The 24,197-nt window shown below is 44.4% G+C and overlaps 2 protein-coding genes across 2 annotated transcripts; one reads left to right on the forward strand and one right to left on the reverse strand.

The window, feature by feature from the left end:
* Window positions 1-14,735: 14,735 nt before the first annotated feature.
* Window positions 14,736-15,784, forward strand: LOC119293887 (protein TORNADO 2-like). The gene has a single exon (XM_037572220.1). It carries the CDS (start codon window positions 14,872-14,874, stop codon window positions 15,685-15,687), a length of 816 nt encoding a protein of 271 aa, XP_037428117.1. The 5' UTR covers window positions 14,736-14,871; the 3' UTR covers window positions 15,688-15,784.
* A 1,111-nt stretch (window positions 15,785-16,895) lies between these two features.
* Window positions 16,896-17,994, reverse strand: LOC119293889 (inactive protein RESTRICTED TEV MOVEMENT 2-like). Its single transcript, XM_037572221.1, has 2 exons — window positions 17,748-17,994; window positions 16,896-17,653 (listed from the first exon to the last, which is right to left on the reverse strand). Exons 1-2 carry the CDS (start codon window positions 17,836-17,838, stop codon window positions 17,079-17,081), a joined length of 666 nt encoding a protein of 221 aa, XP_037428118.1. The 5' UTR covers window positions 17,839-17,994; the 3' UTR covers window positions 16,896-17,078.
* Between the last annotated feature and the right edge of the window lie 6,203 nt (window positions 17,995-24,197).

Raw genomic sequence — 24,197 nt, forward strand, 5'->3', positions numbered from 1 at the left:
AGCTCCTCCCCCTCGCACGCCCCAGCCATGGCCGACGCCATCGCCGCCACCCCCTCGCCGTAGCCACGCCCTCCGACCACCCCACGCCGTCTCACCGTGTCCAGGAGCTCCGCCGCTGTCCACTTCATCGAGCAGCCAAGCCCCGAGCGCTCGCAACGCCCGAGACCACCGCACCGACCTCGCCCGAGCTCACCGTCGCCGGAGATCCCCTTCAACGCCGTCGTCGCTCCGGTCCATCTCCGGCCGCACCAAGGACTCCGTCGCACTCACTGTGAGCTTAGCCATCTTCCCCTCCCTTCCGTTCTTGCTCCCGAGCCGTGTAGCAACCTCCCGGAGCTCAACCGCACCCACCGCGGTGGAGCTCGTCGCCGACGTGCTCCCGGTCATCCTCCGGCCACAAGATGGTGTCCATCTTACTCACCAAGTCCCGCAGCACCTAGCTAGCTACTCCACGAGCCTCACCGAACCCTCTAGCGTCAAGTTCGTCTTCGGCCGAACCCCGGTGGCCGCCAAGGTCGTCGCCGGCGCCAACTCCGGCCACCCCGACCCCAACGGACTCCGCCAAGAGCTGCGGTTTGTCCTCAGCTCCACTCCGGTGATCTCCGCGGCCCATTTGGTGGCCGGAATAGCCAAAACCACTCCCGCCGCCGCGTCGGGCTCGCCGGCGGCTAAACGCCGGTGCAGCCGACCCGGGTTTGACCACAGGTGGGCCCTAGTTGACTCCCCTGAGTCAATGACAGGTGGGGCCCAGCCCTGTTAATTAAACAGGATTAGTTTTAATTAAATTTTAATTAAAATAATCACCCTGACATGCGGGACCCACTGTCAGGTTTGACCTGGACCAGTTCCGTTGACCTGCTGACGTCACACTGACGTCAGGCTGACGCAGTAATTGATTTTCTGGATTTAATTTAAATCAGGAAATTCCAGAATATTATTTAAACTTCAAAAATTCATAACTTTTATTCTGTAACTCCAAATTGGACAAATTATATATGAAAAATGATCAGAAAAATCCAATCTATCCATCTGTACTATTTTCATGCATGATCAAACAAGTTAAATTGATGTTTTAAGCAGAACAAGGAAAAGCACTTTAAAAGGCCATATTTGAATTTGAAATTTGAATCCTTGATTCAAATTTGTTCAAACCCTTCTGGTTTTAGTTGCATTAGCCCAATACACTCATTTTGCCATGTCTCATGCATGCATCATATTGTTGCATACTGTTTGGTAATGTTTGTGAATCGGTGCTCTCTGCGGCAGGTTCTGTCCCCGAAGAGTACCGTGATTACCCTAACGAAGAACCGTATCAGTGCATCGAACCATCAGGCAAGCAACCAACCATTTGATCATATCGATACAATCCCATGTTCTCGCTCCTGCTCTCTTTTACTGCATTAAGACGACGCGTTTCAAACTGCTGTGTGCTACGGTAGTTGAACCCATTTCCTCTGCATGACCTGTCATTGCCACAGTAACTAGATGAAACCCACTAGCATGTGTAGGAGTTGTTTGAGCCATATGTATGTGTTGTTCCTACCTTGCCATGCCTGCTATGCTTAGAGTCGTGTCAGGTCTGGTTCATCTGGGTGATGGGCTAGAGTGAAATGTTTATGTCGGTAATGAGAGTGGTGTGGTGAACACGATTTGGTAAAGGTATCGATGAGAGGCCATGTAGGAGTACATGGTGGGTTGTTTCATTGAAGCCGACCTTAAGCACTGAGATCTGTATGTGTGATTTAAGAATCAGCTACTACCATGCATTGGGCCCGAAACCAATGGACCCTCTCGGCTTCTTATTCACCCTAGTTCTCCGTCCAGGAGTTGCAAGTAGTTTCTGGTGTTTGTAGCCTACTGGAGGCCGTGGACAGCGCTGACCGTAGGGGTGGGCTGTGATGCGGTAGGTACGTGGCACGGTGTACCGAATACTCGTTAGGTATCTCGGGAACCCTGTTCACATCGTTCGGGGCCGTATGGGAAACCTCGGCCGGACTCCCTGCGGATGGAACCTGGATAGGCGATAAACCTGGACTGGAGGCTTAGGTGGTTAGGTAGGTCGTGGCCGACACCCACGTTGGGCTTCCGCTTGAAGGTTGCCGAGTACATGTCGTGTAAACGACGGTAAGTGGTGAGAGCGTGTATGAAGAAGTACACCCCTGCAGGGTTATCATGATCTATTCAAATAGCCGCGTCCGCGGTAAAGGACTACTTGGTTGCCTATACAGTTCATAGACAAGTAAATGGAAACTGCTAAAAGCCTCAAGATAAGTGTGAGTGCCGAGGATGGCTCTTCCGTAGGAAGACGGAGGTGGATCCTCGGTAGTGTATTGAAGTGGTGAGTAGTGGACTCGTGTGCGCAAAACCATTTCAAGTTGAAGTATCGTAGGATAGCCTAGCCAAGAGTCAAAGCTGGCTTGCTGCAATAACTCCACCAACCCTTCTTGATACTATGCATGTATGTAGGATCTGATGTAAGTCTTGCTGAGTACCTTTGTACTCATGTTGCTATAATTTACATTTTTACAGAAGACGCTGCAACCCCTTCTGATGGGTTCTATGTAGACGTTGACATCAACGAGTAGGCTAAAGGCCCAGGTGGTGATCCTGAGCTTGTGAAGGACCATGTAGTATAGCTAGGCTTTCCAAGCCTCTTTTATTTTACTAGTTGTCTGTACCCAGACAAGTTACTTCCGCTGCTGGTTTGTATGACTGTATGACTTGAATGCTGGGTCGTGTGACCCGTACCTTGTGTATGTTATGTATGGCTCTCTGAGCCTTAAATAAAGTACTTGTGTCGTAGAGTCATGTTGTGATGCTTCGTTGTATTTGCACATATCGAGCATATTGTGTGTATGATTGAAATGCTTGGTATGTGTGGGATCTGACTATCTAGTTGTTTATCTTTAGTAGCCTCTCTTACCGGGAAATGTCTCCTAGTGTTACCGCTGAGCCATGGTAGCTTGCTACTGCTCTGGAACACTTAGGCTGGCCGGCATGTGTCCTTCTTTGTTCCTGTGTCTGTCCCTTCGGGGAAATGTCACGCTTTGAGTACCGGAGTCCTGTTAGCCCGCTACAGCCCGGTTTACCGGAGTCCTGCTAGCCCAGTGCTACAGCCCGGACCCACTTGCTGATGACCGACACGTTCGAAGCTGGGTCATGAATGCCTGTCCCTGTAAGTCTGTGCCACTTTGGGTTTACGACTAGTCATGTCAGCCCGGGCTCTTTATCATATGGATGCTAGCGACACTATCATATACGTGAGCCAAAAGGCGCAAACGGTCCCGGGCAAAGGTAAGGCGACACCCGTGAGGATACCGTGCGTGAGGCCACAAAGTGATATGAGGTGTTACCGGCTAGATCGATGTGACATCGAGTCGGGGTCCTGACAATAGTATAGCGACGAGACAATGCATCAGCAATAACATTTTCTTTTCCCTTCTTGTGTTTAATGACATAAGGGAAAGTCTCAATGAATTCAACCCATTTAGCATGTCTACGATTCAGTTTAGCTTGACTTTTAATATGTTTCAAAGATTCATGATCAGAATGTATAACAAATTCTTTGGGCCATAAATAATGTTGCCATGTTTCTAAAGTCCGAACAAGAGCATATAATTCTTTATCATAAGTAGAACAATTCAGACTAGGCCCACTCAATTTTTCAGAAAAGTATGCAACAGGTTTGCCATCTTGTAATAACACACCTCCTAATCCAATTCCACTAGCATCACATTCAAGCTCAAAAGTCTTATTAAAATCAGGAAGTTGGAGTAAAGGAGTATGTGTTAACTTATCTTTCAATACCGTGAAGGCTTCTTCCTATGCGGTACCCCACAGAAAAGGCACATTTTTTCTTTGTAAGCTCATTGAGAGGTGCAGCAATGGTGCTGAAATCTCTCACAAAACGCCTATAGAATCTAGCGAGGCCAAGAAAACTCCTCACTTGTGTGACCGTTTTGGGCTGCGGCCAACTCTCAATAGCTTCAATCTTGGCTTTATCAACTTCAATTCCCTGTGGAGTAACAACATAGCCAAGAAAAGATACTCGGTCGGTGCAAAAGGTGCACTTCCCAAGGTTACCAAACAAACATGCATCACGTAGAGCAATAAAAACAGCACGTAAATGTTCCAAATGTTCTTCCAAAGATCTGCTATAAATCAATATGTCATCAAAGTAAACTACCACAAATCATCCAATGAAAGCACGTAAAACTTCGTTCATTAATCTCATGAAAGTACTAGGTGCATTAGTTAACCCAAAAGGCATGACTAACCACTCATATAATCCAAACTTAGTTTTAAATGCTGTTTTCCATTCATCTCCCAATTTCATATGAATTTGATGGTATCCACTACGCAAATCAACTTTGGAGAATATTGTAGAGCCACTCAATTCATCAAGCATATCATCTAGCCTAGGAATAGGATGACGATAACGAATAGTAATATTATTAATGCCTCTACAATCAACACACATACGTGATGTACCATCCTTTTTCGGCACTAGAATAATAGGAACAACACAAGCACTAAGGGATTCGCGTATATAACCTTTGTCGAGAAGCTCTTGTACTTGACGCATAATCTCCTTCGTCTCCTCTGGATTGGTTCGGTATGGTGCACGGTTTGGCAGTGAAGCACCGGGAATTAAGTCAATCTGATGCTCAATCCCTCGAATAGGCGGTAATCCCGGTGGCACGTCTTGTGGAAAGACGTCAATGAAATCCTGCAAAATGTTAGTGACAGCAGGAGGCAAAGAGGAAGGCACGTCCTCGAATGAAAATAATGCCTCTTTGCACACAAAAGCATAGCAAACAGATTTGCTGAAATCTAGCTCATCAATATCAGATTTGGTGACAAATAAACATGCACTTTTCAATTTAATTTCAGAAGCAACACTAGATGGTTTATTATTAGGCTTCATTTGTTGCTCAAATTGTTTTGCCACAATCTAATTTTCACTCTTATTCTTCTCCTGTTTTGCTTTATTAGCTCTATTAATATCATCTTTCAAAATAGAATCAGGAGTCATAGGAAGCAAAGTAATATTTTTATCCTTATGAACAAGAGTATAATGATTGTTTCTACCATGGTTTACAGAATTTTTATCAAATTGCCATGGTCTACCAAGTAATAAGGAACATGCTTGCATAGGTACCACATCACAATCAACATAATCAACATATGTAGAGATACTAAAATGCACACGAACAGTACGTGTTACCTTAACCTTGCCGCTGTTGCTGAACCATTGGATGTAGTAAGGATGTGGATGTGGTCTTGTGGTGAGAGAAAGCTTCTCCACCATCTCCATGCTAGCCAAGTTGTTGCAGCTCCCTCCGTCTATGATGACGCGCACAGAACGTTCCTTCACAAGTCCCTTGGTATGGAACAAATTGTGCCTCTGATTTTGCTCAGCTTGTGTGACCTGCACACTCAAAACACATTGAGCAACTAAACATTCATACCTGTCAGCGTCTTCAGGAGCCATGTATTGCGTCTCATAATCAGAATCATCTCCACCATGTTCTTCACGTGTAATAAGAGCCAAAGTCTCCTCATCATAGTCACTAGCGGACTCATACCCACCATCCTCAGTAGCAATCATCACACACTGAGATTTGCATTCTCGCGCATAATGACCTCTTCCCTTACAACGACGACAAATAATATCACTTATGTGCCCTGTTGATCCCATGGAAGAAGAAGAGCTCTGTGCAGGCCCGACAGGTGCGCTCTTGGCAGATGATGGTGGTTGTGCCTGCTTTCTTGTATCACGGCTGGATATGGCACCTGATGGATTTGCTGGTGCAGTGGAAGTAGAAGATGCACGCGGTGTCCATGAGGAAGGTCGACCTACAGAAAAGTTAGTGCGCGCCATTGCTTGTCGATCCTGCACTTCACGTTCAGCTTTACAAGCAAGATGGAATAAACGAGTGATATTAGTATACTCCTTATACTCTAGAATGGTCTGAATCTCTCTATTTAATCCACCCGTAAAACATGCAAGCATAGCTTCATTCTCCTCAACAATACCACATCTAATCATGCCAGTTTGTAATTCCTGATAATATTCTTCTACAGAATTTTTTCCTTGTCTTAAACGCTGCAATTTTTGAAGCAATTCACGTTGATAATATGGTGGAACCCAACGAGTATGCATAGCAGTTTTCAAAGTAGCCCAAGTAGCTGGAATAGGATATAATCTACAATCTTCAGACCACCATACACATGCAAAACAAGTGAAAGCACAAACAGTAGCAGCAACTCGTCTCTCCTCAGGATATTGTAAACATGTAAAACGTTGTTCAGTTTCTAACTCCCAAGTAAGATATATATCAGGAACATATCTACCCTCAAATGGTGAAATATTCAATTTCAGTTTAGGAATATGGACATCATCTCGTACCTGAGGTGGTGGTGCAGTCCTACCATTACGAATATATACCTGAGGTCGACCTGCTGGTGGTGGTGCTGGTGGCTGCACGTAGTTCTGATTTTGATCAACCTCATCCTCATAATCGCCCGCATACTCATCATCCTCCTGGGTACCAGCAGCAGCAGTAGTAGGAGCCAAAGAAGCATCAACAACATGAACAGCAGCACCAGAAGTTTGGCCATCCTCAACAGGAACACGCTTCGCTCGTCCATACTGATTCGCAAGGAGGCGTTGTTGTTGTTGTTGCAGAGGTGCGATAGGTGCAGCCGGCGATGGTTGTGAAAAACGCGCGAGCAATTCATTAAACTTGCTATCAAGCTTTGTTTTGAACGTCTTCTCAATGCCATCTATCTTCTCCATGGCCTCGTCAAATCTGTTTAGCACATCTTGCACCTGTCCACTCATCATTTGCTGAAATTTATCATGTAGCTGTTTGTTCGTCAGGTTCTGCAATCAGTCTCATCGGATTGTGATCCTACCATGGTTAGCAGCAAAGAGAAACACACAAGAATATGATCCTACATACAACTAAGAAGTGGTGGTGGTGTATCACAAACCCGTCAAGCAAATCTCAAATTCTTACCAGTTCTTACCCAACAGTAGGTGGTGATCGGCAACCGTTGTAGTCAAAACTCTCAAAGCTTGGATGGAGCGATCACCAGGGAGAGTCAAACGCACGACGTAGATGTATGTGGAGCTAGGAAGGCTTATAATATGGTAGCAAAAAAGGTCAGCAATAATCAATTCAGAGATGCAAAGTTGAATAAACGCTCAACGACGGTACTATGCTGGTCCTAGGCTAGACCGTGCTAGAGACGCGAGCCTATAACACTAACAAAATCACGGCGCTGCACGTAAACAAGGGAAAAGCACACTCTGGAAAAAAAAATTCGCTCCTTTTTTTTGCGCTGCCTTTTTTTTGCGCTGCTTTTTTTTGCGAAAAATCACTATAATGGCGAGTGTCTCAAAACTCTTCCCAGGTCAAACTGACAGGATGGGCATGAAATTTTTTCGACCAATTTTTCTTTTTTTTCCGACTGCCTGGACCCAAAAACTGGAAACGGGTCAAAAAAACTTCCTATAACGGTGACTGTCTCAATACGCTTAGAAACACATAAAAATAGGATAGCCAGAATTTTTTTTGTCAACTGCGCTTTTGGAAAAATTTGGGCCTAAACGGAGGGTGGTTTCCGGACTCTTTTTTTTCCGAAACCTACTCCGGCAAGGAAACACGAATCGGAAACTAGATGAATCTCGAAAACAAACCTAATATGCAAGGAACCCAGATTGGTGGTGGATATATGGTGGTGGTATATGGCAGCGGTGGTGGTAGCGGTGGTAGTATATGGATATGGATCGGTGGTGGTATATGGACACGGATTCGGAGCGGTGGTGGTAGGTGGCAGGGGCGATGATGATGGTGCGGTGGCGGCGTGACAACTTATGACCAGAACTCGAAACTCTAAAAGACTAGACGCTAAGACCAGCAACTGTACACGGCGATGCAACTGCAAATTCAACAAAGCAAAACCCTAAAAAGATTATGCAAAGGCTCATATTGGTTTGGATATGATGAACTAACCCTAATTTTTTTGTGGCTTTTTTTGTGGACTATAGGTATTAAAAACAGACTCGATCTAAACTACGAAAAACTATAAATTCGCACCGAGCAACCTGGAGCTCTGATACCACTTGATAGAGGCAAAGGTGTCCCGTCTTTCGATGAGATGATGGATTTCGCTTTGATGGAAGTCGACTTTGACGATACGACTACGAACGTGCGAGGACATCGCGCCTTAGCAATCGCTAAACCAACTCCGAGAGGTTATTGACCACGCCGGAGCACGATCAACCTGACCACGAGGGTCTGTTTCCTGCGAGCAAACGAAGAACAAGCAAGAAACTGAGATTGCAATCTGGATATTGCGAATATAAGATGAAAGCTTTATTGATCAAGGTGGGGTTCTGTGACGCCTTTGTCTGGTCGTTGAACACAAACGAAGTACGCGAAGTTGCAGCTATGGCGAACTTTAATCTAAACAAAACCCAAAGTCTAAACGGTGCCCTAAGGGCTGTATATATGGAGGAAGAGAGGGGGAACTTCATGGCACTTGGTGGAGGGGTCCAAAATCAACCCTATCTCTTGTTTCCCCACACATACAGACTCTAAAAATAGCCTATACTTATGTATTTCGAAATTACATGGGCCTGGCCCAATAAAAAGGTGACGCAGCACCTATAATAGCCTCTGGACGAAATTTATGAAGTGACATCTTGTATATTTCGTCCAAGGCTTCATGCACTCGTTATGGTGGCTTCAAAGACCTGAAATCATCACTTGTAACTCCGTTCTTGTTCCCCTTGCGCATGCCATCATCTCCATGCTTGTTCTTGCTCAATTGTTCATCCTTCTCCAAGCTAGGCCCTTCATTTGTAAGCAAAACAAATGTATCCAATTTAGGCAACATCATATTCTCATGAACATTAGAATCATTACCAAGAAACGAAAGTACCTGGTAATTTAGTTGGCGTGCGCGAGCTCTAGTAATTGGTCCAGTATGTATAGCAGCAGGGGCTGTGGGTGTAACAATGGTATTGATGTCCTCATCAACTAGTAGATCCAATCGGGGTACCCCACCCAGACCATCCACATAGAACTCACGCGAGTTGACATCTAACTCGTCGGGAGCACTATTTTCTCATCCATTGTAACATCATCTTGATGTAATCCTATATAAGCAGGAGTATGGTGATTACTTGACTAGTGAAGGCTCGAACCTAGGTAAAATATGCGCCTTGTGTCCATCCGGTAACCTAAGAATGTCCCACCACCAAACAAATATCCCCACCAAACAAATATCCATGTGAATATTGTACTGTTGTTAGGTACTTTGAGAAACACCCTCATAGCTGGCACCGAGTGTGGGGACACTCGCGTTGATAGTGGACCAAAGGAATCATATTCCACGAGTACCACTATATACCTCGACCATTCAATTAATGGTGAAAAAAGATCTGGCCAAATGAGTCGCAGCTCCAAACTCCCTTTCACTAACTAATCTTGTTTATTAGCTTCCCACCCACATTGTAAAGATGTTTGGGATGGTTCTTTGTAAAAAAAAGGTAAAGCACGCCGTTTTCTTCCAACTCTTTTCATATGAATTGGTAAGCACTTGGAACATGTTCTTCACGATAAGAAATTTATAAGTCGAGACAAGTATGCCTTGATTAATTGCATTGAGGAGAGATAATACATCATTTCAAGAGGCGTAAACAAAAATTTATGTATTGTAGTTTAGGAATAGATAATTATATCTGGGGTCCCATCTAGTCCTACATGGAAATTCAACAAAATTCGAAGCAAGTTTGCATGGTCAACAAGTCAAAGCAGAACAGGAAATAAGGAGATAAAGTTGACTGAAGAGTCAAGTTAAAAAAAGGTCACAAGCCCACAATAGGCACATATAGCCAAAGTCCATTACGACAGGGACGAGAGAGGTGGCTCACTATGGACCATTAACCATCTCCTTTTGGCTAGTCCATCGTGGACTAGTGGACCAAGTTTTACCAATGTACCCTTCCCACTTGCCACCATCATTTTTAAGTGACCCCTAACCTATGTAACCCCCCTCCCCCGGGGCATGTACACCATACACTCACTTGAATGAGATCAAAAGGGGACACTAGAGCTCAAAGACGTGAGCATGGAGCCTAGGGTCAAGTCCGAGGAGGAACATATGACTTGGATGGTCATTGAGGAAAGCAAGTTTGGAGAGGGTGATGGGGATTCACATACGAGTCATTGCCGGCGCCAGAACCTCCCTGGTCTCCTTCCTAATGTATTACTAGGTCGCGCTCCTTCGGGACAACTGAACCTAGTCAAAAAACGTAAAAGTGTCAATCTTATCGGCATACAATGACCTTCCCTACATGGCCTCTGTGCACACCTTCGCTAATATCATTTGCATCGGGGTTACTACGGGTAACCGCTAATCACTCATTGCTTTCACTATAACAATATAGTGAATAATAGTTTCACCATTTATCTCCTAGCATGCTATGTTAACAACAAAATTTATGTTTTTTGCACCAGTGAGTAAACCAACTTTAATTTGGATATGAATTTTCAAATGATAGATACGTATTGTTCAAAAGATGCATGGTTTCATGGCATTATGATGTAACACAACCTTCCTATTAGCTGATCTGCTACTCCTTTATCGCAAAAGATATATGGAAAAAGTTGATCTGGCACTGAATCATGTATATCATGCTTTCTCAGATGTTCATCATGGCTTAAGATTTAACGGAAATCTCTCGAAGAGAATATCTAACTGAAATCTCCTATCAGTGCCAATTGGCTAAGTACTTGGAATGTCCTTCACCACAAGAATTGTAATGCCCTAATTAATTTCATCATGGAGTAGTTGTGCGATTTGCAATTTTAGAACTTCACTATCCAAACTGCCTAGTTGATTACACAATTCCAATTAATAGATTTAAGATCCTAATAGTGCTTACCCTAAAATTTGTGATCCTATCATATGGATTCCAATCAGATTCAGAACTGTGATTCTGACAAGAAGCATCTACAAACATGAGCTCATATTATATCCACAAAGGTCTTTATAAATGTTGGGTTAGATTCCAAAAAATGGGTTTATACTATATTAACATACCAAAATTCAAATAAATGTGGTCTTAGCTCACTTTTGAGGGCATTTAAGGCTAAACAAGCACCGCCTTTTATAAAAATAAGTGTTGGTACTATTGTAATGCTGAAATAGGACGATAATGAGGTTGGAGGGACACATCCTCCTGACTCCAATAGGATTAGAAATACATGGTAATTTGGGTCAAAGAATGTTTCACAAAACAGACAAAACAATGAATTTGATGACGAGGTTGGAATGGACAAATATTTTCCTCCAAAATAGGGTGCAAAAAATCTTTAGGAATTTTTTCTATAGATTCCGGTCATGCCGATCAATCTATGTACGAAAGTTTCCGAAGAATCCAAATCCTCAAGAAAATCATATGGATTTTTTCAACAAAGGTGCCTAACTGCATTAATTGCTCAAGGATGAAACAACAAACTAGAAATACTTTTCGTCCATCGAAATTACCATAATAGCTTGGGGTATTTTGTTGACAAATGAGAAGTTGCTCGACAATGAGGACTCGACCTTCGACAAATGGAAACAACACTATAAGTATGAGGAAGGCCATGGTTGGCCTGGCTATATAGGTAAAAGTAAGTACTCTAATCAGTTTGGAGACCGTCTAGATAACTTACAACCATCCTTTTCCTATTTATGTTTTAACTTGAGTGCTTTTACATCCTTTATATTTATGATATGATGAAAAAACAAGTGCAAGAGAATTTACTACCTTTGTTAGTAATAAAACGGGAGACAAGTCATGGGAACTGAAGTTCTAGTGCTGCTAATGCATTACAAACATTCTAAAAACACTATGCATAAACATTGGAAATATAATCTAGAGTGCTACATACACATTCTTAACTCCGACCATATTAAGCATGTCAAGGGACACACAAAAATATATTCTGTGGTCACATTTATGTTTGCCCATGTTACTATTTGCAACAAAGTTAGCTTTTGATGCGTTGAGATATGGAAACCAATTTGGATATGAAGGATAGGTACTTCTTGTGCCAAGGCTATCCAACATAGCAATATCAACTAGGATTGTATTATGTCCTCGTCGATTTGAAAAAGAATGATTCTAGTTCAGTTACAAGTATAAGTTGTACTTTTCAAAGTACAAGTTGCACTTTCAAGTCAATTAAAGCTCCACTTCCATGAATAAAGTGAGACTTAAAAAAGTATCATTCCATGTGACCCAGCAAGACCTTAACTGTTAATTGAAATCTCGGATCGATGCACGACCAACAGAAATGAGAATTAGATCTTAGCATTTAATGGTGTCATCCCCTGCTTTTCATCAGCAAACCCTATATTCCACGCACGGTGCAAAGAATATGAGGCCAGGTGGCATAGGGCAACGGACCGGCCCATTTGGTAGATATGATCGTTTTTTTACTTGTTCCCGAAACTTGTCGAGTTGTCAGGTTAGCCAGCCTAGCTCAAACTATTTTGTTGTTGTGGTGCTGGTTTTAGCCAATAAAGAATTAATTGATTCTCATATCCCAACACATCAAAGGGGATTTTGCTTTTTTAGGCAAATAGGAGAATTTGCTATTTGGCTCTTAAGGCACCAAATTCTAGCAAATCGGTACAAATCAGACATAGCACACCCTCTTTCCTTTGTTAGTTTCTATGGGCCGACACAATGAGAGCACATTTCCTGTGAAGCTCCCAACTTGTTTTGGGAAGCTTCCTATCATTTTTTTTTCTTTTTTGTTTCTGTTCTTTTGGGTCTAGGTCTTTTTTCGGCCATTTTGTTGTTTTTCTTTATTGTTTTATTTTTAAATTGTGAATATATTTAAATCCATGAACACTTCTAAAATTCATGAACCTTTTGAAATTCATACTTTCTCAAAATTCATGAACTTTTCAAATACAGGAATTTTTTTAAATTCACCAACTTTTTCAAATTCCTGATTAAAAAAATTCAAATTCATGAACTTTTTCAAACCCATGAACACCTTTTCCCAATTCTTGAACTTTTTTGAAATTCATGAATTTTTAAAACTACATTTAAAAAAACTTAAACTTGTTTTTGAGGTTATGAATTTTTTACATGTTTTAATCATTGTTGAGGAAATCATTAACTAATAGCTGTTTGGTTGACTGACGAGCAGGGGACTTTTTTTTGCGAAACAAAAGATCTTTCATTACCCAGCACAGTTTACAGGATTACATTCTCGTTCTACAATATCTCGGACTACTTCCGGGCCAGAGCCAAGCCAAACAACCGTTCGGCGTTGTGTTCTTCAAAATTTGCCAGAGAATGACTAGCCAAATTACAGCATCGACGAGAATGAGTAATGCAAGAGCTTCTTTCCTCCATAAGACTGATGATCTCCTTCACGATGAATGAAAACTTGGACTTATTGCTAGAACCTCCGCCTATCATCTGGACTGCTTGAAGACAATCCGATTATATATCTAGAGGCAGCATGCTCCATTGGATTGCAAGAGAAATCCCCTCTCTCAAAGCTAGCAGTTCAGCTTCAAGAACATCATTACACCCATATATATGTCTACAGGAGCTAAAAATTATAGACCCCTCATGGTCCCTCAATATCATTCCACACCCTGCCTCCTCTCCTAGCACCGAAGCATCAGTATTGAATTTCACCCGTCCAACACTCGGCTTCGCCCACAGTGCATCTGCGGCCACATCTGCCTAGAGTCTTTTATGGCACTTCTCAAGGCCTATAGTCAGCATCGCTTTGCCCTTTATCGGGTCATCGCTAGGGTTGGAAGTAATTGCAGATAAAGAGGAGAGGTAACTGGATAGGAAACGGACAGAAACTTCCATTGGTGGCGGCCTTTTATGGTGCACCAACTCATTTCGAACAAACCAAATCCTCCAAAACAGCATCATCACAAGAGCTCTGCCCTCCTCCTTTGTTTCAGCTAGAAGATGGATGAACCAATCAGGCCCCACATGTTTTAGCGTGGTCCTGGGGGGAAGGTTCCACACCTTTGCCATCAATTTCCATAGGATCACTGCATGATTGCAGGAGCAGAAGACATGGAACGAATCCTCATCTTCTCTACGAGCAGGGGACTAATAGGCGAATCGGCAAGTTAATCGGTCATAATCAAGTTAGTCAGTCATTTAATCAATTAATTGGTTACTCGGTAATCCTATGAGTAGGGATTAATCGGCAAGTTAACTAGTTCAGACGAATTCTTGAACAGGGATTTTAATTTATAAATCACCAGATCATTCTTTTTCCCTGGAAACGAGCAAACGGGGCGAAATAACTGTGAGGGCAAGGAATCCTTGACGAAATCCTTAATAGGCCACGGCCCGCTGGAAGAGGCACCTCTCCCTCCAGGCTCCAGCATGTACGGGAGGGAGGGAATGAACTGCCAATGAAGCAAAGAATACCCAGCTATGAAGTGCAGCATGCATATATGCTCCATGCACGCGCATACATTCCATTCCATCTAGATGCTCCATGCACGCGCATACATTCCATTCCATCTAGATGCTCCATGCACGCGCATACATTCCATTCCATCTAGGAGTACATGCTATCTGATGCATGGTGCGCTGATATCCTTCTTTTGTTACTTTACTTAAAGTGAAAAAAGCAGCAGAAAGAAAATTAATTTAAGGCATAGTCGTTGGAAGGAAGGAAGGAAGGATTTGCTACCACCGGCACCAGCACGTATCGCATCACAGCTTTGGCCGGCCGGCGGTGCAACAGCTAAGCCCCATATAGCGAGATCAAGCGAGAGGCCGGCTAGGTCGTCTGCTCCGGCGAAATGGCGCTCAACTACATGGGCGCCGCGGCCATCAACGCGGTGGCGGCCCTTCTGTCCATCCCGGTGATCGCGGCCGGCATCTGGCTCTCCACGCAGGCCGACAACGCCTGCGTCCAGATCCTCCAGTGGCCGCTCATCGGCCTCGGCGTCGCCGTCCTCGCCGTCGGCCTCGCGGGCTTCATCGGCGCCTTCTGGCGCCTGCCCTGGCTCCTCCTGGCCTACATGGTCCTCATGCTCCTCCTCGTCGCCGCGCTCGCCTGCCTCGCCGTCTTCATCTTCGTTGCCACCACCGGCTCCTCCGTCCGCCCCGTGCCCAGCCGCGCCTTCCTCGAGTACGACCTTGCCGACTACTCCGGCTGGCTGCGCCGCCGCGTCGCCGACGAGCCAGGGAGGTGGGACGAGATCAGGACGTGCCTGGCCGCCACCGCGCCCGTCTGCTCCGAGCTCAACCAGACGTACGCCGCGCCGCAGGACTTCTTCGCCGCCTGGCTCACCCCGATGCAGTCCGGCTGTTGCAAGCCGCCGACGAGGTGCGGCTACACCTTCGTCAGCGCAACCTTCTGGATCAGCCCGATCGACGGCGCTGCCGACCCCGACTGCGCTGCCTGGAGCAACGACCAGGACAGGCTCTGCTACTCCTGCGACTCCTGCAAGGCCGGCCTACTGCAGAATCTCCGCAGGGAGTGGCGCCGCGCGGACGTCGTCCTCGCCGTTACCGTCGTTGCCCTCCTTGCAGTCTACGCCATGGGCTGCTACGCGTTCCGCACCGCCAGGACGGACGAGCTCTTCCGGCGCTACCGGCAGGGCTACACGTAATTTAATTTATTTCTGGATCCAGCGTGTCACATTTCCTGAAAATTTACATACATTTGTAAGATGCACCCATTGTGTATGAGACTATGAGTTTGTCCGGCAGAGAAACCGTTACCAATCTAAAGCTAAGCGAAAAGTGTGTGCCGAAAACCGAAAATAAAATTGCTGGCATACCGATATCCTTCTTAACCATCCAACCACAAGTTAGTTCATAAAAATTACAACATGTTTGACTACTCTAGGGAAAGGGAATGAAAATAGAAAATATATAAGAGGGATTTTTCGCTCAATACAAAAGTTCAAATTGAAGCACTACAATCGCATCAGCTGAGTGTCATTTTATAATAACCACGATTTTCTTAGGAAATCGTCACCCCGAAGAAGAAAATGTACGAGAGGGCCTCTAAAAAAACGCCCCAGAACCTGCCCTACAGAGTTAGAGAACACAAATCTCAGATACCCCGATGAGGCCGAGACTATCCAAACTTTGTCGGCCAGAACTCTAGTTGGAGGACCATATAGGACAGTAGGGTCGAGACAAACATGCACAAGAAAACGCCGGCCTCGAAGAATCAGACCTGTTTCTCAACCTTCCAACATTACGAGGAAGCATCTCCGAATCTGGGCAAGGCAGAGAGACCTTATTCCATGCCCAATGGCACCATCACCTCGCCACCACTGAATGGAGACAGATCCTAAATTTATTTCTAACCCTACTACTACCGGACTAAATTCCTGGGGTCCCCGCCCCTTCTATTGCCGGGGTGATAGATGGAGGAAAGGGGCCTGCAGTCTTTCCCGGGAGTAGGGGTAGAACAGCCGTCGTCGCTTGTCCCCTATCGCCTTGTTTGGGGAGTAGGAGCGGATAGAAGCAATTCACAATTATATGCACCTTAGTTTACCAAAAGGGTCTGGTTAGATCTTAGTCAACTAATATTTAATCAAATCTTAGTCAAATGACATATACATATAAAAATAAGAGAGAGAAATAAAAAATAAAATGCACGGATCGCCACATAAGATCTCATGAATATATATAGCATCGACTGAGAATTGATTAAGTCTTAGTCGACTGAGATTTAACAATCTCGTTACCAAAAAGGGAGTATATAGATTTTTTTAGCAGATGGTATCTTTTCTTTTTCGTAGATTGTTTCAAGTTCTTCTGTGCACAGAACAATCACATTTTCAGAACGTAATTCGAGGCAAATCTGATCCTTTTCTTGTTTTGACAATAGAGTGCTATGCCCATATGTACAAGAACCGATTGATTATGTAAAAGTTAAAATAGTGAGACCATATATATTCACAAGTATTTTCAGACGAGGGCTCTTGTCGTCCGGTATCTTCGTCACTGTTTTTCTCGAATGATCTTATCTGGATGGTGTTTGTGATCAGTAGTCAAAGAGGCCGACGATAGCACCATCTGCCGGCGCCGTCTCAGCCGACGGGTCCATCCACCTGTACCGAGCATACAAGCCAGCAACGCCAACCAAGGCCACGGCCACGGCGAGGAGCAGTGCCCGCACCATCCCGCTCCTGCTCCGGTCCCTGGCGAAGCCGTACGCCTGCCCACCGGCAGACGCCGCCTGGCGTGCGCCTTCGCCTTCGTCGCTGGCGTGGCCGTCCTCGTCACCCGCATGACACTTCCTCGCGTCCTCCTCCGTCTCCTCCTGGCGCTTCTTCTCTTCTGCAGCAGCGGCGGCGGCGAGCCGCCCAGCTTCTGCGTCGGCGGCAGCGTCGGCCGCGGCCTTTGGTTCGTCCTCGAGGGGCGTGAGCCTGGGCATGGTGACGTGGAGGACGCCGTCCTTCTCGAACCTGGCGCGGATGCCGCCGGCGTCGCAGCCCTCGGGGACCTGGAACTCCTTGCGGAACCGGCTCCACTGGCCGCCCTCCAGCGGCCGCTCGCCGCTGATCCTCAGCCGGCCGTATTTGTCGATCTGCACCCTCAGGTGCTCCTTCTTGAACCCTGCTTTGCACACACGCATAACCGGCGTCGCGTCGGTCAGTGGAAATTCAGTCCTTGTGGCTTAAAGAACAGAAGCAGAGGAACGCAGTCGTACCTGGGAGATTGACGACGAGGGTATGCTTGCGGGTGTCCTCGACGAGCTCGTGCGACGGCACGAAGTCGACATACGTCCGTGCAGCGGCCATGGCTAGCTGACGACGGCGCCGCTTGCAGAACTCAGGCGATGAACGGGTGAAGGTGATCGCAAAGGTGGTGCGAGCTGCTCGTGAGGATGGATTGATGAAGCTGATGGAGTAACTCGATGTGTTCTGCGTCCAGTATATACGTGCTGGCCTCGGGTACGTGCGTGTGTGGGTGGGTGGAGTCAGGCGAGGGGGGAGGCATTGCTTCGCGGAAAGGGGCACGCTTGCATGCCTAAGAGAAGCAAGCAATCGATCGAGATAATCGGTTTGCCTTTGTGTCGTGGACTTCTGGCGTTGTATCTTCGCTTAGGTTTAATGCCACAGCCACAGGTGCATCCATCGAATTTGTATTTTTTTAACATAGTACAATCGAAGTCATTCACGTACACGAGTATACACCCACCCTTATAAATGCACACACGCACATCCAATCTCTATAATCACCTTCAAGAGACTGAGCCGTCATAGTATCTTGAGATTTTTCGAAGTTACCGCAGGCATCTCGCAGTCAACGGGACGTCTCATCCCACTAAACGAATATCGCCGGAATTCTGAAATAAATACAAGATTAATGAGATCAGCAATGTGAAGTCTAGGAAACATGATGTACTGGATATACCACTGCCCTCCTAACTATCCAACCACATGTTGTGTTCAGCAGGTCAAGGTTATACGTATCCGCACGAGCGAACTTTTGTGTATATAGCATCAACATAATTAGTTCTGAATCATGACTATGCTGGCTGGCAAACCTTTTCTTTTGCAACTATGCCAAATTTTTTTGTTCAGCGTGTTGAGTTTGTGTTTTCCTCTATTTTCCTTTTTGCTTTCCGTCTGGTTATTATTTTCAGTTTTCAGTTCGTTTCTTTGGTTTGTTTCGTCGGTTTTTTTGGGTTTTTCTACGTTTCTTAGCAGTTTTCTTTGCTTTTAAGAGTCGTGTGCGAGGGTAGGTTTTTTTTGCAGTTCATAAGAAGAAGAGAGATGGTCTAGCTTATAAGAAAAAACCGAATCAAAAACCTAACATTCTCGGTTAATGAGAGAAAACCAAGTGAAAACCCGGAAAATGAAAAAGGAAAATCAAAAGAAAAAAAACTAGAGCTTGGGACAGGGAAAAGACACACCCACACAACATCAAGAGACATCGTCTGAGCCGGACACAAGAGCGCCAAGGCCCAAAAGCAGCCGTGGCTCAAGTGCACCCAAACAGACCACCACTCGCCCAACGGATCTCATCCAGATCAAGGCTTGCCTCCGTCTTTGACTAGAAACATCTCTAGCTGACATTATCGTGAGGGAAACTTCCTGTAAGGTCCATCTTCGACTTCTCGGCGATGCCCACCAAAGTATTCAACGCAGCGAACGCTGGCGGCGAAAGTGGTTTTTGTACATGTCCATGTAGGTTTTTCATCTTTTGCTCCGCGCTCTCCACTTTGCTCACAATTGACAACTAACCAAAAGCTTCCATTAACCTATGCTCCGTGCGCCCGACAGGCGGGATGTTGCACGCGCAATTCTTCTTTCTCAAACTCCCGCTTTGTCACCTAGAGCAAGAGGCACCGTCCTTCTCCCCATGCAAAGACATTGGGGTCTAAAGCAAAGGGCATGGGACAGCCCTAGTAACCTTGCTAAGAAATTCCTCCGCGGATAATGGAGGAACATCAAAACATGTCGCTTCAACAACACTGCTCACCTCAATCTAAGACACAACCTCAATGGTAGGCGTGCCAAAGGCTCCCATCATGTGCTCTGTGTTGAAACCAATTGGCTCCTTCGCACTGAGAATTGTATGTGCAGTAGAAAGCATATCATTGGTTTAGAGAGGAGTCACCGGAGCGAGACAACAATACCGTAACCTCTGAGCACATTAGGTTGACAAACTCGTTGCTCTCCATCGATGGAACAACAGGGTCCAACCATACCTCATTGTACATTTTTTTCTACACATGTCAGTTTTTAATACACATTGTACATTTTTCTTATACTTGTGGAACATCTTTTTGATACATGCTGAACATTTTTTAAACATATGATTCACATTTTCTAAATCAGTATTAAATTTTTTAATACATGTTGAACATTTTTCTGAATGGTATGAAACGTTTTTTTAACTCGCAAACATATTTTTACATGTGTAAACATTTTTCAGAAATATCAGCAACCTATTTTTTAAAAGTATGAATATCCTTTTAAAATGTCACATGCATTTTTTCAATGGTACTGAACATTTTTTAAACTATGCGGACATATTTTTACATCGTATAATTTTTTCAATTATTTCAAAAATATTTTTAAAACACATGAACATTTCTTTTTAAATGTCAAGTACATTTCATTCAAATGCTATCAAGGTTTTTTTTAAGTTGCGTTAAGAAAAAAAATTGCACAACGTTAGCATTTTTCAAATTCATGATGAGGATTTAAAAAAACAAGTAAATTAAGTTCTTGAATATATGTATTTAAAATATTTTCAAGAATATAAACAAAAGTAAAGAGAAACGAAGACTTTTGTTAGAGATATATTTGGGATATATGTATTTGTTAGTCTAGGATTTGTAATCCGTCTCCTACCCTATCTATAGGAGAGGCGTCTTGTCCTCCGAGTCTTGTACTCAATATATACACGCCCTCAAGGCTCAATAATACATCCATCATATTCCCAATTTCTCTTCCTTCATACATGGTATCAGCCTAATCGATCCAACCCTACCCGCCGCCTGACGCGTTCGCCCGCGCCCCGCCCCCGGGCCGGTAGGCCTCCATGACCGCCGCTGGGGGCCGCGCCGCCCATACCTAGGGTTCATCGGCCGGCCATGTTGACCGGCTGCCCTAAAGAGTCTTTTTTCAGAGCCCTTGCTCCGAATTTTTCTTTCTCTCTCACCGGTCGTTTTGATCGGCGTTTTCTTTTTGGTTTTCCGATCTATGCTTGATCGGTTCGCGTCGCCCGCCGCCGCCTTCGACAACAACGCGCCTGTACTTCGACCCCGGCGCGACCGGCCCGCCTCTCCTCTGACTAGGAGGCCACGTGTGCCGAGGCGGCCCTTCAGGGCCAGCCGTCGTCTGCGTGCCGACCCGCCCGTCGCTGATACGTCTCCAACGTATCTATAATTTTATTGTTCCATGCTATTATATTGTCATTCTTGGGTGTTTTACAATCATTTTATAACCATTTTATATCATTTTTGGTACTAACCTATTGACATAGTGCCCACTGCCAGTTGTTATTTTCTGCTTATCTTTTACATCGCAGGAAATAAATAGCAAATGGAGTCCAAACACAGTGAAACTTTTTGTGGATTGTTTTGGACCAGAAGACATCCAGTGGGCCAAGAAAGCACCTGAGGGAAGCTCCGAGAGGAGCACAACCCACCAGGGTGATCCTGGGGGCCCAGGGGCGCCCCGATGGGTTGTGCCCACCTCGGTGGCCTCCCGCACCGCCTCTTTGCTCTATAAATACCCCAATATTCCAGAAACCCTAGGGAGATGACAAAAATCAATTCCGGCCGCCGCAAGTTCGAGAAACACCAGATCTAATCTAGACACCATCTCGGAGGAGTTCATCATGTCCATTAGTGCCTCTCCGATGATGCGTGAGTAGTTCTTTGTAGACCTATGGGTCCGTAGTTAGTAGCTAGATGGCTTCCTCTCTCTCTCATGATTATCAATACAATGGTCTCTTGGAGATCCATATGATGTAAGTCTTTTTGCGGTGTGTTTGTTGGGATCCGATGAACTTTGAGTTTATAATCAGATCTGAGTTTTTATCCATGAAAGTTATTTGAGTGTTCTTTGATCTCTTATATGCATGATTGATTATAGCCTAGTATTTCTTCTCTAATATTTGGGTTTTGTTTGGCCAACTTCATCTATTTATCTTGCAATGGGAATAGGTGCTTTGTGATGGGTTCGATCTTACGGTGCTTGATCCCAGTGACAGAGGGGGAAACGACACGTATGTATCGTTGCTATTAAGGATAACAAGATGGGGTCTATTTCTACATAAATAGATCTTGTCTACATGTCATCGTTCTTATTGCATTACTCCATTTTGCCATGAACTTAATACACTAGATGCATGCTGGATAGCGGTCGATGTGTGGAGTAATAGTAGTAGATGTAGGCAGGAGTCGGTCTACTAATCTTGGACGTGATGCCTATGTAATAATCATTGCTTGGATATCGTCAAGATTATTTGAAGTTCTATCAATTTCCCAACAGTAATTGTTTTTCCACTATTTGCTATTTTTCTCGAGAGAAGCCACTAGTGGAACCTACGGCCCCCGGGTCTCTTCTCATCATATTTGCCTTTGCGATCTATTTTCCTTTGCTTTTATTTTCAGATCTATTAAACCAAAAATATAAAAATACTTTGCTACAATTTATTTATTTTGTGACCTATTAATCCTATCTATCACAACTTTATCATGTCTTCTCGCCATTTGAGGCATCGTTACCCGAAAGGGATAGACAACCCCTTTAACACGTCAGGTTGCGAGTATTTGTTATTTGTGTGCAGGGGATGTTTATGTTGTGTTGCTTGGTTCTCCTACTGGTTCGATAACCTTGATCTCATCACTGGGGGAAATACCTACCGTCGTTGTACTACATCATCCCTTATTCATTGGGGAAATACCGACGTAGTTCAAGCAGGCATCAAAAGGAATTTCTAGCGCCGTTACCGAGGAGGATCTTCAACATCAACCAAGGTCCAAATCACAAATCTCAACTCCTCGCAATTTACATTATTTGCCATTTGCCTCTCGTTTTTCTCTCCCCCACTTCACAAAAAATTGTCGTTTTATTCGCCTTCTTTTCCGTTCGCCATTTTTTTCATTAGATCTGTTTTTGAGTGCAATCTTGTTGTGAAGTCATCATGACTCAAGAGAACACCAAGTTGTGTCATTTCTCAAATACCAACAACAATGATTTTATTAGCACTCCGATTGCTCCTCCCGCCACTAGTGCGTAGTCTTGTGATATAAATACTGCTTTGCTGAATCTTGTTATGAAAGATCGATTTGCCAATACTCCTAATGAGGATGCCGCGTCCCATCTTAACACATTCTGGAATTAAGCAATATGCAAAAAAAAAGATGTGGACAATGTTGTTGTGAAGTGCTACCTCTTGAGCTTGCGTTGGTTTTCCCTTGAAGAGGAAAGGGTGATGCAACAAACTAGCGTAAGTATTTCCCTCAGTTTTGAGAACCAAGGTATCAATCTAGTAGGAGACAACACGCAAGTCACTGAATACCTGCACACACAATCAACAACTTGCACCCAACGCGATAAAGGGGTTGTCAATCCCTTCACAGTCACTTGCAAAAGTGAGATCTGATAGAGATAGATAAACGGTAAAGTAAATATTTTTGGTTTATAGATCGGAAAGTAAAAGATTGCAAAATAGTAGATCGGAAACTAGTAAGATGTAAAAGAGATCCAATATTATGGAAAAGAGACCCGGGGGCCATAGGTTTCACTAGTGGCTTCTCTCAAGATAGAAAATATTACACTGGGTGAACAAATTACTGCCGAGCAATTGATAGAAGGGTGCATAGTTATGATGATATCTAAGGCAATGATCATGAACATAGGCATCACGTCCGTGTTAAGTAGACCGAAACAATTATGCATCTACTACTATTACTCCGCACATCGACCGCTATCCAGTATGCATCTAGAGTATCAAGTTCATAAAGAACGGAGTAACGCAATATGATGAAAACCCCATCTTTTTATCCTCAATGGCAACAATACAATATGTGCCTTACAGCCCCTACTGTCAGTGGGAAAGGACACCACAAGATTGAACCCAAACCGAAGCACTTCTCCCATTGCAAGAAAGATCAATCTAGTAGGCCAAACTAAACCGATAATTCGAAGAGACTTGCAAAGATATCAAATCATGCATATAAGAATTTAGAGAAGAACCAGATGATATTCATAGATAATTTGATAATAAATCCACAATTCATCGAATCTCGGCAAACACACCGCAAAAGAATATTACATCGAATAGATCTCCAAGAACACCAAGGAGAACATGGTGTTAAGGATCAAAGAGATAGAAGAAGCCATATAGCTAATAACTATGGACCCGTAGGTCTGTGGTAAACTACTCAAGCTTCATTAGAGAGGTAATGGTGTTGATGTAGAAGCCCTCCGTGATCGAATCCCCCTCCGGCAGGACACCGGAAAAGGTCCCTAGATGGGATCTCACGGGTACAGAAGGTTGCGATGGTGGAAAAGTGGTTTCGTGGATCTCCTGGATGTTTTAGGGTATAAGAGTATATATATACGTGAAGGAACTAGGTCAGGGGAGCTACGAGGGTCCCATGAGGTAGGGGGTGCGCCCTACCCCATGGGCG

This window comes from Triticum dicoccoides, chromosome 4B (assembly GCF_002162155.2).
Source record: "Triticum dicoccoides isolate Atlit2015 ecotype Zavitan chromosome 4B, WEW_v2.0, whole genome shotgun sequence".
Classification (NCBI taxonomy): domain Eukaryota; kingdom Viridiplantae; phylum Streptophyta; class Magnoliopsida; order Poales; family Poaceae; genus Triticum; species Triticum dicoccoides.

What these genes read in the sequence shown, in the direction of transcription:
- LOC119293887 (XM_037572220.1), top strand. Translation starts at nt 14,872, where the DNA reads ATGGCGCTCAACTACATGGGCGCCGCGGCCATCAACGCGGTGGCGGCC.
- LOC119293889 (XM_037572221.1), bottom strand. Translation starts at nt 17,838, where the DNA reads ATGGCCGCTGCACGGACGTATGTCGACTTCGTGCCGTCGCACGAGCTC. An exon ending in CCTCGTCGTCAATCTCCCAG is followed by an intron (nt 17,654 to 17,747) that starts GTACGACTGCGT and finishes TGTGCAAAGCAG; the next exon opens with GGTTCAAGAAGGAGCACCTG.